Source organism: Gracilinanus agilis, chromosome 1, assembly GCF_016433145.1.
Source record: "Gracilinanus agilis isolate LMUSP501 chromosome 1, AgileGrace, whole genome shotgun sequence".
NCBI classification, from domain to species: Eukaryota; Metazoa; Chordata; class Mammalia; order Didelphimorphia; family Didelphidae; genus Gracilinanus; species Gracilinanus agilis.
This window is the reverse complement of record NC_058130.1, coordinates 644,678,643-644,705,969: the sequence shown is the minus strand read 5'-3', so window position 1 is coordinate 644,705,969 and position 27,327 is coordinate 644,678,643. Positions and strand designations below refer to the sequence as shown.

The 27,327-nt window shown below is 35.6% G+C and overlaps 1 protein-coding gene across 15 annotated transcripts in view; it reads right to left on the bottom strand.

The window, feature by feature from the left end:
• Positions 1–27,327, bottom strand: part of RIMS2 (regulating synaptic membrane exocytosis 2) — a 505,770-nt gene that overhangs the window by 448,081 nt on the left and 30,362 nt on the right. For all 15 annotated transcript variants that reach the window (XM_044658242.1, XM_044658245.1, XM_044658232.1 and 12 more), the window contains exon 2: positions 674–1,596. In XM_044658242.1, the coding sequence (XP_044514177.1) occupies positions 674–1,596 (923 nt within the window). The remainder of the gene's footprint in view (positions 1–673; positions 1,597–27,327) is intronic.

Below are 27,327 nucleotides of genomic sequence, written 5' to 3'. Positions count from 1 at the left end.
ATTTTTTTTAATGTGGTGAGAAATGAGTTACTTTAACAAGGACTCTCAGGGATGGATGAGACCTTGGGGAGGCATCGTTTGAACCTTTCTCATCCTCCATGCAACCTTACATTTAAACTCTCCCAGATAGAGGAGAGTCTACCCTTTTTGTTTTCTTTTAATAGCTTTTTAGATATATAGAAAAGTTTAGGCTTTGGAGGCATTGCCATTGTTCAAGTAAATAAAATTATTTTGTGCTCTAGGGTGAATCAATCATTAGGATACTGATATTAATGGTCTACTTCAACTAGAGGATCAATCATATCTTTTTAAAAAATTAAATCATTAAAAGGCACTTGGGACAAATTTGCAGAAATATGCAATCATATTAAAGAAGTAATGAGTCAATTGCTTAAAACAGAAACTAATTGGAGCCAAAGTGCCTTCTCTTGACTTTGAACATTACCACATACATGTTTTAATAATACACACTTTTGTAAAGCTTGATATGTTCTTCATCCGAGCAATCTGAGACCTAAGAGTCTAAAATATGAATTATTTACCATGGAATTTTGTAAAATTAAGAGAATCCTGGCTAGAAATATTTAGTGAATCCACAAAATCAATGCAAGGAAATTAACATGTAATCAGTGAATAACAATGGTAACATAAATGATTTAAAGACAGAACTTACCTTTTTCACTTACACTCTCACTCTCAATCTCAACATCATCACAACTTGTATATTCTGGGGTGGAAGCTAATTCCTCTTCTGAGCTACTCAAGGAAACCTGCCGCATTTTACCTCCTTTCTTTGTTTTATGAGGCTTTGGTGGTGGAGGTCTTACTGACTCAGACTGATCTGAGCTAAGGGAATCATTCCTTAACATGGTTTCCATTTTTTCACGCTTTGTTTTCCTGACAGCAGAACTGGGATCTAAGTGATGGGGTTTCCTTAATGAGTCAGTGCGCCTCATGTCAGGTCTATCAATAGGGATTGGACTCCTCCGAGGGGTAGGAGGGCTATGATTTGTGGTCCTCTGACGATTAGGACTAGGTCCCTGAACCTCTCGAGTTCTTTCCATTGAATAAGAGCGCTGGTTTTCCATGGCTGCCCTGCGCTCTGATGTAGACCTTTGCCTTGACTGTCTTTCCATTCTCAGCATAGGAATCCTAGAATCTTCAAGCTCTGTGTTGGCCAGTGAAACATCACTATGTCTTCGCTCATGTCGTGCTCGGGACACTTCAGCATGAATACGCATTTGTTCTTCATAAGGCTGTGGCTTTACTGGGTAACGAGCCAAATTAGGGTCACTTCGGTAGCGTGCTTGGTATTCCTCCTCCCTCCTTTGTCTTTCATATTCATCCCTATTTTCTACATCCTCATCATCTATATACTCTTTGGAACGTCTACGACTTCTCCTATTGGAGTCCCTATAATCTATATGTTCAGGTTCTTCAAATAATTGAGGTCCATGATGAGATCTCCTTTCAGCATAATCTGAAGGAGATCTAGGCATTGCACTGTCTGATGTAGCATACTGGGAATATTCGTCTCTCTCTTCCTGTTGATCGTATCTTCTATTCTGTTCTCTGGATATTGATGGGCTCCTTTTCCTAAATAGTTAAAGAAAACAGAAGGTAAGAAGAGTGACATTTACATTTTTTTTATTTCATGGTGATTCAGAGTAGGTGCAAAAATAAAAATAAACCACATGTTAATTCAAAATGAGTTATGCTATATTCTTCTGATTTAAAAAGTTATATGATAACATTCAGTGGAAAATACTTCTAAAACACAAAATTATATCATGTTAATCAACTCCATCAGTCAATTGTTTCCACATTTCCATCTACAGTATAGCTGGACCTTCTTTAATAGATTGTGTCTCCCTATTAGAGTGTAAGCTCTTTCAGAGCAAATACTATCTTGCTTTTCTAACTGTATCCCTAATAAGAGCAATGCTTTATACACATTAAGAAATAATAAGTGCCTTTTCATTCATTAATTTATGAATTTTCTTCTATAAATTCCTATTAAATAATTTGAAAACACTTGATTATGCCCTACCTTGCATGATTCTTTAATTGTTTCCCTTTGCTGGGGCTATGTGACATTAGGCACATTGGGAAGTCTCTTGGTGCCTCCTAGGCAACTCTTTAAGTCTATAGGTTGCTGAACAGTTGCTGAACTATAGTAGTTCAAAGAGTTTCCTCATTGGAGTTCCCTCTGTCATTGAAATTACTGACCCAGAACAAAAAACAAAATCTTGCATGAAATAGACTATTGGAAGCAAAGATTTTATCTATGATTGTTTTCGTACCCATATGATATTACAAAATCTTATGTGGCAGACTCTCAGTAAATGCTAATTTTGAATATATTCTGGGTCATAGATTAGGACATGAATTTTTAAAAATAACATTAGTTGACTTTATATTGTACTTCTGGTGCCATTAACTTTCTTCATTTATGAAACTCAGTATCTCATCTTTCTTTTATAAACATTCTCTTCTGTATAACTTTTCTCTACTGCACCACCATATACTCCCAATGTCAGAAGCCTTGACCTTATCATCAATGCTTCTATTTTCCATCACATCTCAAATCGAAGTCACTTACCAAGTTCTGTCAGTTTTATTTTGGCAGCATGTCTCCCATATGTTCTCTCTTCTCTGGCCCCACTGCCACAACCCTAATATAAGCTCTCATTGTCACCTGCCTCCTAGGCTCTCCCTCATCTTTCATACAAGCCAGATTTAACTTCCATATCTTTAGGCCTAATCCTGTCACTCATTTGCTCAAAAATATCCAATGCTTCCTTATTGTCCAATAAGGAAAATTCAGATTCCTTTGTCTGGTGCTTAAGTCCATTGAAAAGATGGTGTTACCATATTTTCCCAGATTTTCATTATATTATTCTCTTCCATACTCTCTCCATGCTTTAGCCAAACAGTACTAATTTGTGCCTCTGTGAACATGCCCTGTGTCTTTCTCTATATATACCTTTGTTCACATTGCTCAATTCATTACAGCTCTATAAAGTCCCCACTGTGTGCAAGATGTACTAGATGATGCAGATAAAAAAACAAAATAGTCTCAGATTTCAAAGAGTTTACTAATTTCTTCCTATTTGTGGAATATTCTTCCTTTCCTCTCTGTTAAATTCTTAACCAACATGAAAAGTTCAACTCAAACATTTCCTTCATCATGAAGTCTTTTTACATTATCTGTTGTTGATAATAATAGGAACTTTCTCTCCCACCCCCCCTGGATTTTTTAGAACACTTTGCTTTGTACTTCTTTAATGTTCTTATCCCTAAATAGAGTTCATCATTGGTCTATCCTTGGTACTGTTCTGTATGTTTACTAATTACATGGATGAAGTTATAGATGGCATGCTTATTAAATATTTTATTGAATATTATAGTATTTATCATTTTTTCCTTATTAGACTGCAAGCCCAATAAGAGCAGAGGCTCCAGTTTGCCTAAACTTTGTCCCTTAAAAGCCTCTGCACCTAGTACTTAGAATTTATTCATTCATTCAATAAGGACCTATTTAGTGCTTATTATACATTGTAATTAATGGTTAGTTGAATTGAATTAAATTTATTTAAATTAAAAATGCATTACCAAGATTACAATCTACAGCTTAGTGACCTCCAGTTACTGTTAACATTGTAAGTCATAAACATGAATTTTCATCAGACAGTGGAAGAAAAAGAAGATGAAAAAATAAAATTTTTGAAAGATTTGCCAAGAGCGGTATAAATAAATATTATTTTTACACAAAATATTTGAAAGTCTATAACATTACTAGAGGATTTTTAAAATTACAACTTGAAGAAACAAATCATATTTTCTTTCTCTGATATACCACAATTTTCTTCTTATTCTAGACACAATCAATCAATAAGCATTGATTACACTCTTACTACACATCAAGCACAGCTATTCACTGGGGAAATGAAGACAAAAGATTATTATTCTTGTTTCCAATAAACTTACTTTAGATCAGGTGAAGCAGTATATACCATCTTAATTCAGAACCTTGTCATCCTTTGCTTGGAATATTGAAGTTCTATCCTAATTATTGTCCTCACTATCTCTCCTTTTTCTAACCACTCCTCCACATAGCTAAAATAAGTTATTTTCTTTAAGTACACATCCAACCTGTCATTCCCCTACTCAATAAACTTCACTTGCTCCCTGTTTCTTCTAGAACAAAATATACTCTTTATAAAAAACTTTACCTTCTATCTCTAATAATCAAAACTAAGCATTTGTTCCAAGGCAGAAGAGAGGCAAGGGCTAGGGAATAGGGGTTAAGTGACTTGTCCAGAGTCACACAGCTAGAAAGCTGGATTTTAACCCAGGACCTCCCATCTCTAGGCCTGGCTCTAAGTCCACTTAGACACCAAACGCTCCCCACAAAATATAAATTTTTTTGTGGATTGGAAAGCCCTTCACAACCTTAACCCCAACCTTCCTTTCTAGTCTCGTTATATAGTACTCCCTTTCTCATTACAATCTTCCCTAACTGACCTTTTCTTCACACATGTGACATTCTCTCTAACTTTGTATTTAACTAGGGGGGTGGCTGTGTTAACAGAGGACAGTGTTCAGATGTGAGACATGCCATGGTGGTAGAAACTGTAAAATTTGGTAAATTTGTGGAGTGAGAAAGAATGAGGAGTTGACTATAACCCTAATGTTAAGAGGTTCTGAGACTAGAAAAATAGGGATGCTTTCAACAGAAATAAGGAAGTTTGCTAGAGGACATTTACAGGGAAAGGTGAATTCTGTTTTAGACTTTTAGAATTTGAGATAATTTCAGAAGATCTTGTTTGAAATACCAATAGTCAATTAGTGATATTGGACTTGAATTCAGAATAGTGATTGGGACTTATTGGGAAGATAAATCAAAGAATCAGCTGCCTAGAAATTAAAGTCAAACAAATAGTCCCTGAGGTGGTCAAAAGATAGCACTGAGAGAAAAGGGAAGCAGGTCCAGGAAAGAATGTTGGAATACATTCACAGTTTAGGTGCATGATATGGATGATGAGCCATCAAAGGAGATTGAGAAGGAAAAGTAAAAAAGGAGAACAGAGAATACAGAAAGAGACACTAATCAAGAGAAGGTGGTCAATAGTATCAAATGAAGCAGAGACCAAGAATGATAAAGATTGAGTTTTGGCAATTAAGATATCTTTGGAGAGAGCAGTTTCAGTTTAATATGGACAGAAGTGATTGCAAAGGGCTGAGAAGTTATTTCAAGCACAAGAAGTGGAGGTAATCTGTGGACAGATTTTTTAAGAGTTTGGTTAAAGGATGAGAGATATAGAATGATAGCTTGAGCAGATGGTAGAATCTACTGTAATTTCTTTTTAAGGATGAGGGAGACAAGCATGATTGTAGGCAACAGGGACGGAGCAATTAGAGTTTGAAGATGATGATGTGGGCAGAAGGGAAGAAAGAAAAGAGGAGAGAAAAGGAAAACGATTAAGCAGAGCAATTTCCTGGAGACAGATGATTGCAAAATGCTAGATTTTCCAATCAGCATACTAGATCTGGTCAGAAAATTGGGATTCAAATCCTGGAATTACTAATTACTAGCTCTGCAACCTTGGGTAAGAAAATTAACCTGACTTCACATCAATTCAATTGTAAAATGAAAAAAAATTAACGTGTTAAGAACAGTGAATTGTGCATACACAAAAGGAAGGATCTGTGATTCTGTCAGCTTAGGGAACCCCTTGTATAAGAATCTCCTTCTCCAATATAGATCCAACTTACAATTCATCTATAGCAGTACAGAAGAGAACACTCATTTATTCAGCACCTGCTATGTGCCAGGCTCTGTGCTGAGCACTCTAAATAATATTGTCTCATTTGATCCTCACAACTCTGGGACAGAGATGCTATTATTATCTCCAATTTACAGTTCATCATAGGTGAAGTGACTTGCCCAAGGTCATACAACTAGTATCTGAGGCTGGATTTGAACTTAGGTCTTCCTGATTTCAGGACCAGTCTCTGTCCACTGTGGGAACTTGAATGTTTCAAAGTCTCTGTTTCCCATCACCCCATCAACATTCTAGTATTATTCCTAGGGCAGGAATGGCTGGTAGCAGTGTCTTAATCAGGTGCCAAGAACATATGGGACACAATGAGGAAAAACAAAATGAAAGCTTTAAACTGACCCAGTAAAAAACTACAGCATGGAAAGGGGAACTTCATTAGTATCTAACCCGCAAAGGGGAGAAAAGGACTTCCAACAACAACAAGGAACTATGTAATTATTCTTTTTTATTTAACTTCCTAGGGCTGTTTTTATTATAAATTAGGAAATCAGAAATGTCATGCCACTCATTGCTGTTCTCATAGAGGCATGTCATAGAGGACTAAAGAGATGGCTCAAGGATGTGTCTGTGCTACTGAAAGAGCCAGAGGATGAGTCCTCAGATGATAGCAGAAAACAAAGGAAAAGGATCCTGTTTTGGCTCTAGGATGAAGCCTTTCTCAATTGCTAGACAGGTCAGTCTGAACAGGGTTCAAGACAGTAGGCATATGTTAATCTGACTGTTGATGTTATTTTCTCCAAAAATTAACCAGTCACCAATAGAGGCTGCCCTATCAAATGCTCTCTCCAAGCCTCCTTTCCCAGGAAGTAGGTAAGTGTACCCTACGGTGGGAGAATGTATAGTAAATTGGGGGTGGAGGGCATTTTATACTAAATACCAAATGTTTGTACTGTATCACCTTAATAAATACCTAATTAAGTTGAAAGACTAATTATATCAACTAATATTCATGGTGAGAGGGAAACCCACCAATAGAACTTACAAACTATAGCATAAAAAAGATATTCCTAACCCCACAAGTCTAGCTACTTCTAGAGTGCTGAAGGATATAACTATACTTTTCAGACCTTAATTTTCACAGTCCTACACTTATCATGAGCATTATAATTAGAAGTGACCAGATGTCCAATAAAATGATGATTTTTGTTGCTTTTTTATTTATGATAAAAACCAACTTTTCCAACTTCTTTATTTGCCTCTCTGAGGAACATACATCTTGTTTAAGAAAAATGACGTACACAGATAAGTAAATACAAAGTATAAATGAGATAATTTCAGTGAGGAGGACAAGAACTCGGGGATTGTGGAAGGCTTTATATTGGAGGTGGCATTCTTGCAAAGCACTGAGGGAAGTTGGGGGCTCTGTAAAACAGAGGAGAGTAATACATTTCAAGCATGAGGAATAGCTTATATAAAAGCACAAAGGCCAGAGAGGATACTTCATATGGAGAACAAGCACATGTGTTTGACTGGATTGTAGAATCTGTGAAGGGAAATAATGGGCTATAAACTGGAAAGAAAGGATGAAGTCAGGTTACAAATGGTTTTAAATGCCAAACCAAAACATTTGTGTTTTGTTCTAGAGGCAATAAGGAGAAACTGAAGCATCTTAAGCAGGGGGAGGAATAGGCTCAGACCTGTGCTTAAGGAATGTTTGATAACACTAAGGATGCCAAGCTGAAATATGGTATACTTTCTGCTCTCAAGGAATCTGCAGTCTAGTAAGAGAAACAGACATTTTTAGAAGGAAATATAATACAAAGCAGAATGTAATGAGCATAGGAGAAAAGTTGAAATGAACTGTAAGAGACTGTTTCTAGCTTAGGGTATCATTTCTATCCACTAAATTATTGAAACTTGAAAGACTTTTTGTAGTAACAACAGAATATCTCATTTTTTTCAGAGAAAAACAAATTCTAAAATTAATTTTGCAATATCAAAATAAAGGTTTTCTTTGTAGTTAAAAACCGTGTCTGAAACATCATCGCTGTGTTATATACTGGGATTTGCTTGCATTAGGTATATTTGACTCCATAACCTCCTCACCTTCTCTGTTTCTCAATGTTATTAACAACTATGAATAATAGGACAGGCTCTAAACACTTTAAATTCAAACAACACCCTCTCTTTCCCCCTTCTTTAATTCAAAAACAACTTTAAAATGAATCATAGCATCTTTTTCTCTTTTTTCAATTAAATCTAACTTTACCTCAATTTTTCCATCACAAAACACCTAAAATCAGATTTTTTCCCTTTATTTTCCTTTATTCCCACACATGTAATTATTTTCCATTTGTTTTCTATTCTGCTTGAACACCAATTTTTGTTTGTCTTTTTTCTACTACTGACACTTTCATTTCCAAAATGATAATATTTTATCCTGCCAGCTTTCTGTATGGAAAAAAATCAACTTGAAATCACTTCATTGCTTTCATGAAATTGTAAATGGAATGAGCTATCCCTCCCTCTCCACCCACACACAAAAATCATTCTCTGGAATCTGCCTTATTTTATAACTTGGTCTCTGCTCATAGCTTTCACTTTTCACCCCCCCCCCCCAGCCAAATCATTCATGATATTCTTAACCATTTCCTACAAATGAACCATTCATTTCTGTCAGGCTTATTTTTATAATCTCTAATAGTTATGATTTAGATACTATATTCATGTTAATAATGTGTACATAACAATTAATCATCTTTGCAGTTTTGCATTAAAAACCCTTGTAAAGTCTCTTGGATGATTCTTCCAAATAAACTTTTTTTTTCCCAAACAAAAAGTAAAAGCAATTACAGCTCTAATATTTTATCACCTCAACAGTTTATATACTTTGTAAATTATTTAATTTTGATTTAAATTATTTCCCTTCATTTTCATTTTAAGAATTATAGCCTGTGCCATTTTCTGCATTTTATCAAATGTCAAGTAAACTCTTAACTTTCCAAATTCGATATCGAATAATTTTGAAGTCCTTTAAATTTTTTATGATAGTAATTTAGGAACATTTACAAACACAGTAAAAGTACTCAGGGTTTTTTTTCAGCTGAAAGAAGCAAAAGTGAATGTATTATTTCTCTAAAGACTGAATTGACTTTTGTAAATAATGATACATTTGAGAAACCTACCTTAAGGGAAATTCCTTTTATTATCATGAAGATTTTTGAAAAACAGACACCTTGAAAAATCAGTGACTTAATATTTTCAAAGCATATTTTATAAAAATTCTGTTTTCCCAAAACATTTGTAATCCAACTCACTTTTTAAATTGTACTCTCTTCGCCAGTTTTACCACATAATCTCAATAAATTTGTCCTCACTTAGAATTTTAAAATGCACTTTTAAAAAACCTTTTTAAAGAGTAAAAGCAGTACTTGGAATAGTTAACTTACTGGAAAAATACATCTATATGAACATAATTGCATGAGTTGTAAATCACGGATACTCTGTGAGTTAAGACATTCCATTATTATAATTCTGCAAATGCATACATTTTAAAATCCCTATTTTTCAAATAAATTCTAAAATATTAAGCTATTAAAACATGCTATACTAAGCATTTGGCAGAAATACAAAATCCTGCAAAACATAAAATAGCCAAGTTCCTTTTAATTACTATGAGAAGTTTAAGCAAATTGGTGGTATCTTCAATCATCGAATATAACTGAAAGGAGAAATCGCACATTACTTTTTTATAAGGCAAATTTCATTCATTTCTTTGCTATTTTACCTTTTGATAAACCCGTGCACATCTGTCGAGCATGAAGCATCATATCCAGGAGAATACATCAATGCCTGTGCCCAGTGGTGCTTTCATTTAATCCTTCTAGCTCCAGTAAAATCATCTGCACAGGACTTAATCAGGTGATGGAAAAGTCCCTACTTGCTTACAATCTTTTTATTTCCTCCAATAGACTATTTTAGAAAGGTTTTTTATAAAATCAACACTAATTTCAGGATCTAGACGCAGCATCCCCCAGGGATAGCCTAGTGGTTGAACTGTTAGAAAGGGGTTACTCTTTAATGCTGTCACTATGTGCTGTATATAGTTAGAGGTCAATTAAGAATGTTCCCTATAAGGAGGATTATGGTACTTAGCTGATTAGTTCCTCACTAGCACTGAATACCAATCACGGAATGCAGCCAATGCATTCTTACCCCATGTTTAAAACAAATTTCAGTATATGTGTGTCAGGACTTAGAGTTATGATATTTCTAAGCAAAAAGTGTTAATAGCATTCATTACTAAGAAGTATATTGGTCAACCCTTTGTCACTAAAAAGACTTAAATGTTCTAAATATATATTTGTAAGAAAGTCATTTACTGAAGATCAAAGTTCTTAGTTTCAATACAAAATAAGCCACATTTCAAAAAGTGCTCTGAAGTGGGATGCAGCAGTGTATTATGAAATTTAACAATGCTCCCCCTGTAGTAATTCCATGAGAAATAACTGATTGATGACGTTAGAAGCTACCTTTTCATAAAAAACAAAAAAAAAACAAAAAAAAAAAACAAAAAAAACCCTTAACCTCTCTTATAATCAACACTATCATTTCTTTCTCTCTTAGAATCAACACTATCACTTCTAAGGCAGAAGAGCAGTAAGGAAATTGGGATTAAGTGACTTACCCAGGCATTTGAACCCAAGTCATTCCCACTCCAGGCCTGGTACTCTATTCACTGTGCTATTTCACTGCCCCTAAAGTCACCCTTTCCTTACTGCAGCACCCACTTTTCTTGAAAAAAAATGCCTTGAAGGAAGCCAGGGAAACTAAGAGCTGGAGGAGAGGTTGGAGAACATTACAGGAATGTGGCCCGGTCAGTACACAGTACTAATTATAAAACAGAATATTCAATTTATTTAGTGATTCATTCAATGAATTTTGAATGTCCATTGTAAACAAGGCACCTGGGTAGATAATGTTTTTTTGACCAATTTGCTACTCACCACCAACAAAAAAAGATAGCATTTCCCTGGGATGCACTCAGCAATTTACAAGGAGATGAAAAATTGCACACCCATTTTCAATTTGTCCAGAAGCTAAAATATGCTTGTCCAAAACTGAACTCCAACACTTCAAAAATACATGTAACTATAGATACTCCCTTTACTGAAGAGTTACTTAACTGTGAGAGTTTCTGTAGTCAAAAGTATAATCACTTTGTGGCATAGGAAGGGAGGAAGGGAGGAAAGAAGGAAAGAAAGAAGGAAGGCAGGGAGGAAGGGATGAAAGGAGGAAGGAAGGAATAAAGGAACTTATATATGCTGCCTTTACTTCCTTTTCCACTTTTCAGCACTTTTCAATATGGCTTCAAACTTAACTTAAATTTCCTCCAAAGTTCCTATTAATTCATTAACTCAACAGTACTTATAAAGTGCCTACTATGTGCTGGGTACTTTTCAAGGCTAAGAAATTAAAATAAAAATACAGCAGCTTCTGCCTTCAATGATTTTACAAGTAAAACTCTTATATACAGTATACAAATTAGATGGATTCAAAGGGAACATAATATAAAGCAATGCTTGTCTTCAAGTAATTTACAGTCTCCTTATGGTCTTAGGATTCATATACATGTCAGAGTGACAAGTGGGAGTATAGTTAATGACATGGGAATTCAGAAGGAAATGATCAAAGCAGTGTTCTGATTGTGTTAGTTAAAATGATAAAGAAAGAAAGACTGATTCCATTGGGGTATTTGGGTCAACTGACCTATTTATAGAGCCTCCTTCCCCTCTCCTCCAGTCCCGTTACTTGTAGTTTCATACCAATGATCCCTTAACTTATCAATCCATCCAATGGTCTTTTCTCAGTCTTCATCTTTATTGATCTTTCTGCAGTATTTGACAAAGTTTGATATTCCTTCCTCTTCTATAATAGCTCCTTCTTTGGATTTTATTATATTGCTAGGGCTTTCTAAATTTATAATACAACCTTTTTAATTCCTCTTCAGTGTCCTTTCTTGGATCATCATTCATCTCCCACTAAGTTCAAATGATCCCAAGGCTCCATAGTAGTTTCTTGTCTCATCTTTTCCTCTAATCTCTCTCTTTGTGAAATGATTAGTTCCCTTTAACTGAAAAATCATCCCTAAGAAGATGACTCTCAAATTTATATAGTCCAACCTTAATCTCATTAATTCTAGCCCTTTATTACAAACCACATTTTGTGGGACATCTCTAACTGGGATGTCCTTTGGGCATATCCAAATATCAACATGCACAAGATAGAATTCATTCCATCCCCTCCCACTCACCCTTCTTCCAAAATAACTATTTCTGTTGAGAATGCCACTAACTTTCTAGTCTTTTCTCTTTTTTCTCTCATATTTTTACTCATCAAGTTCTATCAACTCTATACCATCTCATATATCTATCTTCTTCCTTCCATTCATTATTCCTAGTTTAGGAAAATATCATCTGTCATCATTTGTCACATTAACAATTACAATAACCTCCTAACTAGTAAGAAGGCTATCTTTTGCACAATTGCTAAAATGGCTTGCAAAAGGCATAGGTCAGGCATTTCCTTGCTCAAGAAGTTTCGTTGACTCTCTACTAAAAACTCCTGAAACAGATCATATAATTGCTTTTCACATACTCTGGGATCCAATCAAAAGAGTTTATTAGCTGTTCCCTGGGTTTGACATTCTCTCTCCTCTCAATGTGCCTTTTCATAGGTTGTCCTCATTACCAGGATGCTCTCATTCTCACTTCTTCTACTTAGAGCCCTTATTTTCCTTCAAGGATCCTCTTAGATACCATCTCCTATGTAATAAAGCCTTTTATGACTCTCACTTCTCTGTTCCCACCCTCAAGCTATTTGTGCATTCTCCTTCCTTAAATATTTCCTTATCAGTGTGCACATTTTATCCCAGCCATCCAGGAGAATATAATCTCTGGGAGACCACAACTATTTTTTTTTGTTTGTTTTTTATTCTGTAACTGCCTATCATAGAGCCTGGTTTATCTTAAGGGCTTAATGAATGTTTGTTTAATTGAATTCCTTTAAGGAATAATAGCCCAGCTGACACCTTCTGCATAGTTCCTTTCCCAATTCCCCTAGCTAAAAGTGATCTCTTCTGCCTAAAAGTTTCCTTTACCCCAATCACATTCTATACTGTCATATTTATTTGTATTTATAACATCATTGCAAGCCCCTGAGGTTAAGGATTGTCATTTTTCTTCTTTGTATCCCTAGAGTATAACATGGTTTCTCTCATAGTATTTGCTTAATCATTGTTTGTTCAATTGAACTGAATTGAATCTTCAGTCCCTTCTTCTACCTCATATTCAATTAGTGCCTAATTCCTGTCCATTTCTACTTCCTGTTAACAATCTTTTGCCTTCCTGATTTTCATTTCCTATTGTCACAAATCTATCTCTGGTTCAATTACTTCTTCCTTTAACTACTATTATAGCCCTCTGATCATTGTCCTTTCCTCTAGTAAGCTCCCGCCCACAATCTCTCTTATACACAACATGAGATTCATAATCCCTGAGAGTCCATGGTAAGGACCCTGGGCTTGAAATCAGGAAGACCAGCATTTGAATCTTGTCTTAATTATTAACTTACTGTGTGATCCTGGGCAAGGCATTTAACCTGTCTTTGCCCTACTTTCCTTCTATAAAATGAACTAAACAGCTTCTAAGGTCACTCCTTGCTCTAATTCTATTACCCTCAGCCACCATTTTGATCTTGAACATCCTACACTATATGTGTATGAAAATGGGAAGAGTACTTGTTTTGAAACAGGATGACGAATTCAAATCTAGTGTCTGCCACTTATCACACATAACCATGAACAAACCCACTTATCTGTCCTTTAAGGGTTTAGTTTTGTCAGCTGTAAAATGAAGGAGTTACATTAGATAGCTTCATATGTCCCTTCCTGCTAGAAATTTACAACTCAATGACCCCAAATCATTTTGTGTTGTAGGATTCTGTTCTAAAACATAGTTTGATTTTATGTATTTGTATGTATGAATACACATAGTCTTTGAGATATTACAAGGAAACAGCTGGTGTTTAGCCTTTCTAATGAGATTTAGCAAATGAAAACAGTGCTTTTGATATAATGGGAAAGGAAAGCATCATACACATACTCCTCTAGCCTTTTCTACCCTCAAAAATTCTAGATCTTGTTCTTTTTGTTCCTCCTGTGTCCTCTTCAACTGAAGGAAAAAAGAATGAGATATTTTCATTTTAGAGAGGGACTGACACAAGGACGGTGACAAGGGAAACATACTGGCTGCGCAAGATTACTCTTTGAGGAGAATTTATCTTAAACAGAACAACAAAGCACTGTCACTATCGGCCACCCAGCAGGACAAGGCAGCAGCTTTATTCTACAGATATTTCTTTGTGACAGGATTTGTAATAATGGGATATTACCTGTAGGGTTTGTGTATGTATGAACAAGCCTGCATATAGAATAGAGCGTTTTATGTGCTGTTTTGTGGCTAAAGAGAATGATCAAAATCCTTATCACAATACCAGCTGACTACAACAACCACAAACACCATATGATCTATTTAAATGTACTGAGTATGCTTTTTTTAACCTCTCAGTCCAAAGAACATTCCTTCTCAAGTGGATCTAGGCCTGTGAACTTGTCTGCTTTTATTCTTTATCTTTCTGCACATCAATTATGCTCATGGTCACAGGATGCTAAGTGAGGAAGTGAGGCATTCTTTTGTACAATCTTAGTAATAAATGAAGGCAAATTACAGAATTCACTTATATCCTGATGTTATTTCTATAGGATTCTTTTGGAGTCTTGGAAGAACATAAAGTGAATGAATGAATGTCAACTATTTAGTATGATCTTACCTGAATGAGAAGTTTTAGTTCTGTGGCAAAATGCCACTCACTCTATCTCAATACCCTTGATTTTGCTGTTCTACTGTATGCCATTTATGAATCTTGCCTTCACCTCTCCATGTAAATGTCCATTCAGAGACTCAGAGACTATAGAATTGGCAGCTGGTGAAGTGTGACAAAGAAGAAAGGAGATTTCAATTCTGAGGGCTCAAATTCAAATCTCAACTCTGATATTTTACACTTACATGATTTTATATAATCCATTAAAAATCTCTGAATCTCAGTTTGTTGGACTAAATTATTTCAGAGATCCCTTCCAGTTAAAAATCAATGACCCGGGGCAGCTGGGTAGCTCAGTGGAGTGAGAGTCAGGCCTAGAGACAGGAGGTCCTAGGTTCAAACCCGGCCTCAGCCACTTCCCAGCTGTGTGACCCTGGGCAAGTCACTTGACCCCCATTGCCCACCCTTACCCATCTTCCACCTATGAGACAATACACCAAAGTACAAGGGTTTAAAAAAAAATCAATGACCTTTTGAATTGCAGAGTCATATCCAAGAAGAAAGGGGAGTATTTTCTACCAGATTAAATTAGGTCAAATGTATGTAGCAAATATTTGAGATAAAACATGACTTATCATCTCTAAATAAACTATCCCATGGTATTTTTTTAAAAAGAACTAATTTTTAAAATTTAATTAAATTTTTAAAAGTTTTTATTTTATTTTGAATATTTTCCCATAGTTACATTTTTCACGTTCTTTCGCTCTCCCCCAAACCTCCATCCCCACCACCTGTAGCTGATGCACAATTCCACTGTGTTAATACAGGTATCATTGATTAAGAACTAATTCCATATTATTGAAAGTTAGATTAGAGTTATAATTTAGCATCTACCTCCTCAATAAAATCCCTATCAGCCCATGTGTTCAAGCAGTTCTTTTTCTTCTGTGTTTCTACTTCCACAGATCTTCCTCTGAATGTTGCTAGTTTTCTTTCTCATAAGTCCTTCAGCCTTGCTCTGGATCCTTGCATTGCTGCTGGTAGAGAAATCCCTTATGTTCAATTGTACCACAGTGTATCAGTCTCTGTATACAATGTTCTCCTGGATCTGCCCCTTTCACTCTGCATCAATTCCTGGAGGTCATTCCAGTTCACACGGAATTCCTCCAGTTCTTTATTCCTTTGAGCACAATAGTATTCCATCACCAACAGATATCACAATTTGTTTACCATTCCCCATCGAAGGACATTCTCTCATTTTCCAATTTTTTGCTACCACAAAGAGAGAGGCTATAAATATTTTTATACATGTTTTTTCCCTTATTATCTCTTTGGGGTATAAACCAAGCAGTGCTATGGCTGGATCAAAGGGCAGATAGTCTTTTAAAGCCCTTTGAGCATAGTTCCAAATTGCCATCCAGAATGGTTGGATCAATTCACAACTCCACCAGCAATGCATTAATGTTCCAATTTTGCCACATCTCCTCCAACATTCATTACTCTCCTTTGTTGTCATTTTAACCAATCTGCTAGGTGAGGTGATATGTCCGAGTTGTTTTGATTTGCATTTCTCTAATTATTAGAGATTTAGAACACTTTCTCATGTGCTTATTGATAGTTTTGATTTCTTTATGTGAAAATTACCTACTCATGTCCCTTACCCAGTTATCAGTTGGGGAATGGCTTGGTTTTTTGTACAATCGATTTAGCTCCTTAAATATTTGAGTAATTAGACCTTTGTCTGAGTTTTTTGTTATAAAGATTTTTTCCAATTTGTTGCTTCCCTCCTAATTTTGGTAGCATTGGTTTTGTTTGTACAAAACCTTTTTAGTTTAATGTAATCAAAATTATTTATTTTACCTTTTGTAATTTTTTTCTAACTCTTGCTTGGTTTTTAAATCTTTCCTTTCCCAGAGATCTGACAAGTATACTATTCTGTGCCCACCTAATTTACTTATAGTTTCCTTCTCTATATTCAAGTCATTCACCCATTCTGAATTTATCTTGGTATAGGGTGTGAGATGTTGATCTAGACCCATCTCTCCCACACCGTTTTCCAATTTTCCCAGTAGTTTTTGTTAAATAGTGGGGTTTTGTCCCAAAAGCTGGGTTCTTTGGGTTTATCATAGACTGTCTTGCTGAGGTCACTCACCCCAAGTCTATTCCACTGGTCCTCCCTTCTGTCTCTTCTCCAGTACCATATGGTTTTTTTTAATTTTTTTTATTTTAAACCCTTAACTTCTGTGTATTGACTTATAGGTGGAAGAGTGGTAAGGGTAGGCAATGGGGGTCAAGTGACTTGCCCAGGGTCACACAGCTGGGAAGTGTCTGAGGCCAGATTTGAACCTAGGACCTTGCGTCTCTAGGCCTGGCTCTCAATTCACTGAGCTACCCAGGTGCCTGGTACCATATTGTTTTGATGACTACTGCTTTATAGTACAGTTTAAGATCCAGTACTGCTAGGCCCCCTTCCTTCATATTTTTTGTCATTATTTCCCTTGATATTCTTGGGCTTTTGAAGAACTCATTTTTTAAAAAAATGAAATCCTCAAATCCTCCCAAGGTATAGAATACTCTAAAAATCTCATCAATTAGCCACTATAGTCTCAATGCAAATTAATGTAAAATAAGCTACAATTCAGGAAATTCTACCCTGTTATAAGATAAGAAGCACTGATAGCATTACCAAAGAATATTTTAGTTTGTGATTAAAATAACCTTTAGAAAGGAACTAAAATCTAAGAATTTCATAAAGTTAAAGAATTTTAGAGCAGGAAGGCTTAGAAGTTATCCTGTCCAACATTTTTTATTTTATACATAAGAAAACGGGAGCCCCAAAATATCAAGTTGTATAATCATACTTAAAAGTCAGTTGTGTGAGACCAAGTCCTAGTTTTCCTTATTTCCAGTGGTTCTCCTCATTAAATCTCTATAGTTTGAGGAAGACTGTCTAGGAAAGGAATATACCTAAAGTGCCAATGTAAATAGTTCTTTTTGCATTCCCATCCTTAGAGAGAAGGATACTTCATGCCATTGCTAGAGAACATTTTCTTCTCTTCTATCTCTCTTTACTGTCACCAAGTCACCAGGGAAATTACCTAAAAAACCTTACTTTTTATCTTAGAATTGATATGAAATATTAGTTTCAGGGCAGAAGAACAATAAGGGCTAGACAAATGAGGTTAAGTGAATTGCCCAGAGTCACACAGCTAGAAAGTGTCTGAGGTCAAATTTGAACTCAGGTCCTCCTGACTACAGGCCTGGCACTCTATCCAATGAGCCACCTGGCTGCTCCAAAGCAAACTTCTATTTAATTTGTTTGCCCAAATATGTTCTTCTCCTGGGAAGACTATTTGTTGACCAGGTCATATGAATATTCCAGTCCAGTAAGCAATCATATTTCTCTATGTAAATTAATATATTGGTATTCTTGTTCAGTCATTTCATGTATTTGGTTTTACCAGCCTGAATATTAATTGGTAAACAAAGGACATTATGTTTCTGAACCTATAAAGATGGGTAATATACTTATTTCTCATTCCCACCCACACACACAAAAAGACTACATGAAACTCAGTCTGAAACCACCAGCTCTCTACTATTCATTAATTACAAGTTTAAAGAGGGTTTCTTTAACCTGCTAATCAGATACGTGTAGAACAGGAGCTAGGCCAATCGGGGATATAATTACATCCAGTAGTCATAGGATAGAGACTTGGAAGAGACAGCAGAGATCATATAGTCCAACTACCTCATTTTACAGATAAGAAAATTTAGAGCCAAAAAGGATTATTGATCTGCCTAAGATCACACAAATAGCAAGTTGTAGAGGAAGGATTTGAACTTAGACCAACTTGATTCCAAACCCATTGTTCTTTCCAACAATCAACTTCCCACTCATATGTTCCCCTGGCCTCCATAAATTCATTATATTCCAAGATTACATCAACTCATAAACCCATACGTCCTCAGTACCTACTCCCTGCCTCTGAGACCCCACTGATGATAGAAGATGGAAGGCACACATCAAGAGAGAGCCCCTCTTACATGCTTCAATAAGGAGGACACCTAAGGACTCTAATTATTTCTCACATGACTGCATCATTTCAACATGCCCTATATCAAGTACCCTTCCACTCCCCCTCTACTCTGACTTTTCAACTTCTTTTCATGTGTTATCTACTCTATTAGACAGTAAGCTCCTTGATGGAAGGCAATATCTTTTGCTTTTCTTAATATTTCAGCACTTAGGACAGTGCCAAGCACACAACTTCATTCACTCACTCACTGACTAGCATATCCCATGCTGCCAATGTGAAATAGGACCTCTATCTAAGCCAAGTAAGATGATAACCTAGAAGAGATCGTTTAACAGATGATTGCAGAACATCCGGAATGGAAAGGAAACAGTGATTACAAAGAGCAAGCATCACTGGTAAAGACTTAAACTTAGATACAAAAAAATCAACAGAAGATAGGGAAGGCATAGGGAGACAGTAAGTTGTTCTGAAAAAAAATTGGGGATTTTAGACATCTGCTAGTTTAAGTTAACTGTTTAATAAAGCTGAGAAAAATAAATAAGACCTTCGTCTGTAGTAAGACTGTCCTCACTTTTAGAAATAAGTAAATGATACTCATACTATCCTCTGCCCTAGTCAGATAGCATTTGTAATATTATGTCTAGTTCTAGCACTACACTTAGTAAAGGGCATTAATGAACCAGAGACTATTCTGAGTAAGACAGCTGAAAATGATTACTTAATAGAGCCATCTTCTTACAACTTACAAAACTTTGAAGGAAAGATTCAGCCAGCTGAATGTTTGACCCTGTCTTGGGGTAAAGAAATCTGGCTTTGAGGTCAGTTGGGCAGGTGTCCTTACATTTCTGGATCCCAATTTCCTCACCTGTTATGGACATAAAGTCCTGTTATGTCACTTCAACATTCTCAGTAAATACAAATAAACATTTTTCAGTGCTTCATTTTCAATTTACTATCCAAAAGTAGTTTTACTATGACACTGGAAATTTCTCACAAGAAAATAATTCTGAAAAATGTACGTGAAAGGACAGGCAAGTTTTATTCAAACAGATTATATTTATGACTGACATTTAATTCTTGATTGATTGATGAGTATCTGTCTCATAGGACTATTAGGATATTCTTATGAAATACTGTATGTAAAGAAATCTGCAAACCATGAAGTGCTATATGAAAATTAGAAATATTAAGGATTGGAATGGGGGTATGAGAAGCAGTGTGGGGTGGTGATAAGTCCCTGGTGTATACTTTTTCTGATATTTACTAGCTATGTAACTATAGGCAATTCACTTAACCTTAATGTGCCTTGGGCACTAATGAAATCACAAATCTTTTATGTATTTCGTAACAGAAAATTCCACTTCATATATTTACAGTATATTTATTTTAATTATAAGCATTGTGCAAACAGAACACTGCAGTTGTATTGTAGCTTCCCTGAAAGAGCTAAAATTTACTATGAACTACTAAAAAGAGCTTTCTAAATTGTTCTGATTACTTAATAATATTGTTTCAAAACACAAATAAAAAATTCAATCATCCTTATTTCTTAAGGGGGCATTCTTATTTAATACATGGGAATTTGTTCACGTAATTTCCATTAACAATAACTTTTAAATACAAATCTGCAATTCAAGATGGGAAAATAACCCCCTTTACTCCACAGAAACAGTAGTTAGAACCACAGTCTTTTTGCAATTAAATTTTAAAGAGAATCTGTGGTGTTCAAGCACCAGAAAGAGAAACAATACAATAAATATTTTGTTTTGCAAATTATGTAAAAGAAGTACAAAGTCAAAGAGAGAGAAGAAAATCAGCTGGTTCATATACAATCTGAATTGGTCAAAAGGAGAAGCTAGAGTTCAGGATAAGGGCGATTGATCTCTCTTCTTTGGAGAGAATTTATTGTCTAATTGTTATGACTGTTGGTGAATTGGGGCCATCTAGAGTTGGAGTAGAATCACAAAAACATAAATAAAATAGATCATTTATTGGTCTCATAATAAATTCTCTTTCATTCAAGCAAGACTACTGCCAATCCATTCCAAGTAGATGAAAAAAATTTGATTATTTTAAAGACCTTTCTCGGTGGCTCTTCTTTGTCAACAACAACAACAACAATAATAACTAACTTTTACATAGTGTTCACTATATATCAAGCACTATGCTAAACACTTTATAATTATTATGTATTTTAGTCTTCACAACAACTCTGGTAGATATTGTTATTGTGCTAGATTGTGGTAGATAGAGCTATTATTATTCTCATTTTACAGTTCAGAAAACTGAGGGAAACAGAAGTTAAGTGGCTTTCATAGGATCACACACTTAGTAAGTGTCTGAAGTCTGATTTGAATGCTTATCTTACTGACACCAGGGCCAATGCTCTATCCACTGAACTATCTAGCTTTCTGTGTTAATCAGAAAACAACTACCATCAAGACATTCCTTTATATATGGCTGTAAATAATTATATGCTTTTTTCTAGTCACAGAATCCATACTTTTGCTTGACAGGATGCAGAAAAATCAAACTAGAGGGCCTGATTTAGGAATAAAAGGAATCATGTTTAGCTGGGAGGTCAGGAAAAACATCATGGGAAAAGATGGCATTTGAACTCAGTCTTAAAGAAGTAGGACTTAGAAAGACTTCATTTATAAGAATTGCAGAATTTGAGTATTGGAAGGTACCTCAGAGGCTTTTTAATCCACCTTATATACAAAAAGAATCTCCACAATCCCAGAGCCAACATGTGAGCAGGCATCAATTGGAACATTTGCCAAAATGGGATGCCATCACATCCTGAGGTAGTTCATTCCACCTTGGGACAGCTCTAATTGTTAGGAAAAGGAGGGAGAGAAACATTCTAATCATGGGGAATGTGAAGTCTAAAACAATAGAAACAGGAATGAGCAGGACAAGGTTAAAAAAATAATGAAACAGAAAGTTTGGAATGAATAGTGTTTAAGTGGAAATATAAAACAAAGCAAGAAAAATAGGATGGAATTAAATTGTTGAAAGCTTTGACTATCAGGATAATTATATTTTAGTATTTAGTGACAAAAAGGAGCCACAGATAATGGAGTTGTTTTTTTAATGGTCCTATATGATTTGGATTATGCACTAGGAAGAATACTTTGACAGAAATGTGAAGGATGAATTAAAGAGAAGAGGGATTGGTAGAGACACTAGATATGAAATAATTTGAATAGGAAGAATATAGTGTAATATTAAGTAGAGACAATTCTAAATTTAAAATTAGAAATTAGTTCAAATTCTACTTCTGAGATTTAACAACTGTTTGACCCTGAAACAAGTCACTTAATCTCTCAAAGACTCAGTTTCCTAATCTGTTAAATTAAAATAATAATAGCTATATTATCTACCTCATAGGCATATAAAATGTATGTAAAGTTGTTCCCATACTTTGAGTACTGTGTAAGGGTCTTTTATGATTATAGTCCAGGCAAAAGAGTTATGAAAATAGGCATTAGAAGTGAGGAAAGAGACAAAAGAGAAAGCATTCAGAGATATAAACAACAGAGGCAAGTGGGAAAACAAGGAAAATACTCCAAGAATTTCAGATCTAGGTGACTGATATAACAATGGAGAGACATCAACAAAAGTTAGGGGCATCAGGTTTGTAGGAAAAGTCATATGAATATAAATAGATATAAAAAGATACAGTTTTTACTTCTTGGAACATAATGTTCCCTCCAGGATAAGCTGATCACCTGAAATCTCATCATCATGTTAATTAAGTCAGCTTTTTTTTTTTAAATCCTTACCTTCCATCTTAAAATCAATATTGTGTATGGTTCTAAAGCAGAAGAGAAGGAAGGGTTAGGCAATGAGGATTCAGTGACTTGCCTGGGTGACACAGCTATGTTTGACTCAGTTTTTTGAAATTTCTTCATATTCTCAACTACCTCAGTTGTCTCTCCCCTCAGATAAGAGGGCTGAAGCACAAATTCTCATCAAAGCCTTCCATTATGAAGAGCTTACAATTTTCTGAATTTTCCATGGAATCCTCCATTTTCCATCAGCAGTTCTGCTGGGTTTCAACTCCAGGAACTTTATGCCCCCTTGCCTCGTGGTTCCTCCTCCCCACTTTTCAACTTCATTTTGTAAGTCATTTTCTCCTTAGACTGTAAGCTCTATGAGGTCATGGACTGTCTTTGTTTGTCTTATTTGTATCTCCAGTAAGCAAGTAGCACAATGCCTGGCACATACACGCTCATTAATAAATGTTTATTGGGGTTAACTGGGTAGCTCAGTGGATTGAGAGTCAGGCCTAGAAACAGAAGGTCCTAGTTTCAAACCTGGCCTCAGACACTTCCTAGTTGTGTGACCCTGGGCAAGTCACTTGACCCCCCTTGCCTAGCCCTTACCACTCTTCTGCCTTGGAACCAATACATAGTTCTGATTCTATGTCAGAAGGTAACGGTTTAAAATTAATAATAAATAAATGTTTATTTAATTAAATATAGAATTTAAGATGGCAATACGTGGAGATTTTGTGGAACTTTACAAGCAGCTATAAATACAAAACTGGAGCTGAGAGGTGAGAATAGGGACAGAGATAGAGATCTGAGAGAGAATAACGTAACACTCTATAATCATTAGCATTGGGTTTGAATTCCAATTTTGACAATTACTATTCATGTGGCTATAGACAAATTAATCATCTCTGAGCCTCAATTTCTTCATCAGTAAAACTGAGATAACAATACTCATACTAGCTAACAGCTATTTTTAGGAAAAGACTGGGAAGAACTTAAACAGTTAAATACAAGTATTATTGTTATTGCGGTTATTGCCTTCATATTACTGTTGAACAAAATCATGTGAGTTAACAATTCACTGATGAAAATAGAGGAAAAAGAGAAAAAAGATGGTCAGTGGCAGTTTTAAGGATCAATATTTTTAGGAAATTAAAGGAAGGAGCAAGCAAATGCATATAGAAATCAAGAAAATGTAATGGCACAAAAGCCAAAGGAAAAGGAAATATTTCAAATTTATTTATTTATAATATTTTTTCCATGGTTACATGACTCATGTTCTGAAAAAGAACAGATAAAACTGAAAGATAAAGAACAAAGAGAACTGAAGGAAACACAGAGTTTGGCAATAAGATATTTATCTGAGAGAATAGTTTCTAAGTGGAAAAGGGGAGAGATTTGAGGTAAGAAAAGAGGGAGGAAAGAGAGGAGAGGAGAATAGAGGAGAGTAGAGGAAAGGAGAGGAGAGGAGAGGAGAAGAAAGAGATGAGACGATGAAGAAAGAGGAGGAGGAGGAGAAGGAGAAGGAGGGGAAGAAGAAGAATAAAAAAGAAAGAAGAAAGAAAAAAACCTAGGTATGTATAGGTAGAGGAAAAGGAGTTAGTAGATAGGAAGAGGTTAAAGGTGACCAAGAAAAAGATGTTAACAGATAACTAATGTCATAAATTTTGACTGACATCTTATTACTTTCCAGTTACTTTAAAAGGTGATGTGATAATGCATTTCTCCTTCCTACCCACCTCTGTCTATTTCTCTTCAGAACAATAGATCTTGAAAAGGGGGAAAATGACGTCATGTGACTAGATCAAAGGGGTGGATTCCACTTGCTAACAGGTATGACCTAGTGCTTAAAAGCATTAACTCCAATACTTTTCAGATATTTGGAGGGAAAGGATATAATAATGGAGATTTCCTCACCCCCACCCCCACTTCCATTTACATTCTCATCTCCAAACAGAATTAAGAGGGTTTAAAAAGAAGACAACAAAAATAGGCCATATACATGGTCTAAAGATGTAGATTTTTGTTACTAGATGGGTATATTGGAAGTAGTTAAGAGTTGGGTCAGAAGCAAAATAGAAAAATTCAGCTTTCTTGGGGGGAGGTGATTTTGTCTTTCATGAGGTTGATTTTTCACTTAGTCTTTTCTTAAGATCATTTCAGAAGCTTCATTGTCTCTGTCTCTCTGATTCTGTATCAGAAGCTATTTCAATATAAAGTACAGTCCTTTGTTTGTGTTTTTTTTCAAACTCTTAACTTCTGTGTATTGGCTCCTTGGTGAAAGAGTGGTAAGGCTGGGTAATGGGGGTCAAGTGATTTGCCCAGGGTCACACAGCTGGGAAGTGTCTGAGGCCAGATTTGAACCCAGGACCTCCCGTCTCTAGGCCTGACTCAATCCACTGAGCTATCTAGCTGCCCCCTTCATTTGTTTGTTTTTTAATGTGGAAAGCAAGACTATGCTTAAGCCAGACACTATTAAGCGATTGCTTTTCACTTTCCTTTTATCTTTCTTCTTGGTTTGGAACTAGTAGGGGAAGTGATCTCATTTAAACTAATCAAGCCCAACATGGCACAAAAAACAGTTCATTTTATTTTATTCTATTTGCAAGAATGTTTATGAGTATTTGTATTATATGTTATTGTTGAAAATTATATTATTAACATATAGAAATCAGTTTTGGTAGATTTATATTCTTTAATTGAGCTCTAAATTTTAGTAAACATCCATGTAACTGAAACTCCTGATGAAATGGTAGTATTTTTCCTGAGGAAAACATATCTACTTCATTGGATGAGATTCAGTCAGTGCAATTGTCCGAAAGCTAAATGATCCCTAGAATTCCTGACATGGAGGAGGATTCAGGTGAACCTCAAACCCCTTCCTGGAGCATCGATAATTGTTGTCCCAGAGTTTAATAGTATAGAATTTTAAATACCAGGGGTAACAGAGGTGATGATTGATGGAGAAAAGTCATGGAGGAAATGGGAAGGGCTGGGATCAAGTGAGCATGTGATGTCAGTTCTAGTAAGGAAGAGAAATACCCAATTTTATGAAAAAATAGGAAAGAAAGGAAAATAGTAAAAGAAAGAAAGGGAACTCATATTGGATGGCTCTAAGTTTTTTTACAATAAAAGACTCATTTGTTTAGAATGAGGGAACTTGATGAGAAAAATTAAAGGTCTAAGCATATGATTTTACTTTCAAAGATCTAACAGAGATAAGTATTTGATTTACATGTAAAAAAAGCTAATTAAATCACTTCAATTAATTCCTGTTTTCTGGTTTACTTATCTCTGCAAAAGTTATGTACATGAACTTCTGGGCTGCACAGTTGCTGTATTTGCCAGATAGATTGAGATTGTGAGTCTACTTCCAGAAACTCTGTGACATTAATTGGGGATAAAGGATTATAGTCTCAATCTGCCAGGACACTGTAGCCATTGGAGTATGGAGATATCTCCTGGTACTTACTGTAAAGATTTTGAAGGAAAGGGTGTTCCCTTTTGACCCATTTGAGGGACCTATAAAAACTGGAAGCTGCCCCTAAAGTAACTCCTAGGGGAAGAATTCTCTCCAAGTCTTTCTTTCCTAGAACAATGTTGGAGGGAGGCTTCAAGGGGTAGTGTAATACATGCTGTTAGCAAGTCAAGTAAGCATGGTGGCTCTGTTTTATTGCTAAATGACCCACCTTTCAGAAAGTGGCACCATGGTCCTGTCCCATTGACTGCTTTAATGATCTATTCATCCATTGTAGTTCTGAATGCTGAGATAATTCATGTTTTTCCTAAAGTACAATCACATATTTCTCATTTCTTCCTAATATTGCTATAAACAATTAATAGCAATATTATATTCATACTGGTCACTTTCCAAGTCGTCATCCCTTATAAAGTGTTCTGGTTTAGATATTTAAGAGTAAAAATTGCAACCTGCCCATTTCTTTACATTTGGAAACAGACTGATAGATGTATCTTATAGGTTATTTAGTACAACCTCCTCATTTTAACATTTATGAAACTGAACTCTAAAAATTTTAAGTGACAACTTAAGCTATGATTCTGTTTAGAGACTCTTGCCATAAAATAATGTGTACTTTTTCTCTGATTATTTTTGTTATATCATATTAGTCCAATATGTGTAAGACTATCTGACCATTCCTTCTCAGACTCCTCTCTTCTATCTGAAGGTTTCCCAAAGAATTCTGTCCTCGATACCCTTTTCTCTATGCCACATCATTTGGTAATCGCATAAGCACCCATGAATTTAATAATCATCTTTATGCTTACAGTTATCATAACTATCCTGCCCTGACCTTTATGCTGAGCTCCAATCTCATAATTCCAACTGCCTTTCAGACATCTCAAGCTAGACATCAAATAGACATCATAACTCAACATATCCCAAACTTCTCATATTTCCCCCCCTAAACACTCCCCTCTCTTACCTTCCCTGTTACTGAAGAGGGCAACAACATCCTCCTAATTCCTCCCAGCTCAATCTAGGTGTCATCCTCAAATCTTTACTATGTCTTAATCCACATATCCAATTTATTGCCAAAATCTGTTGATTTAATATTTGTAAAATCTTTTGAATATGCCCCATTACACAATCATCACTCTGGTGCAATTCCTTATCATCTATACACATGGATCATTACAATGGCCTGCTGGTAGAACTTTCTGCCTCCACTCTCCAAGTCATCCTCCATTCAGTCACTAAGTAGTCTTCCTAAGGCATAAGTCCAACCACATCTCACAGACACAACACACACACACACACACACATACACACACACACACACACAAGCACACAAGCACACACACGCACACCCCCTACTC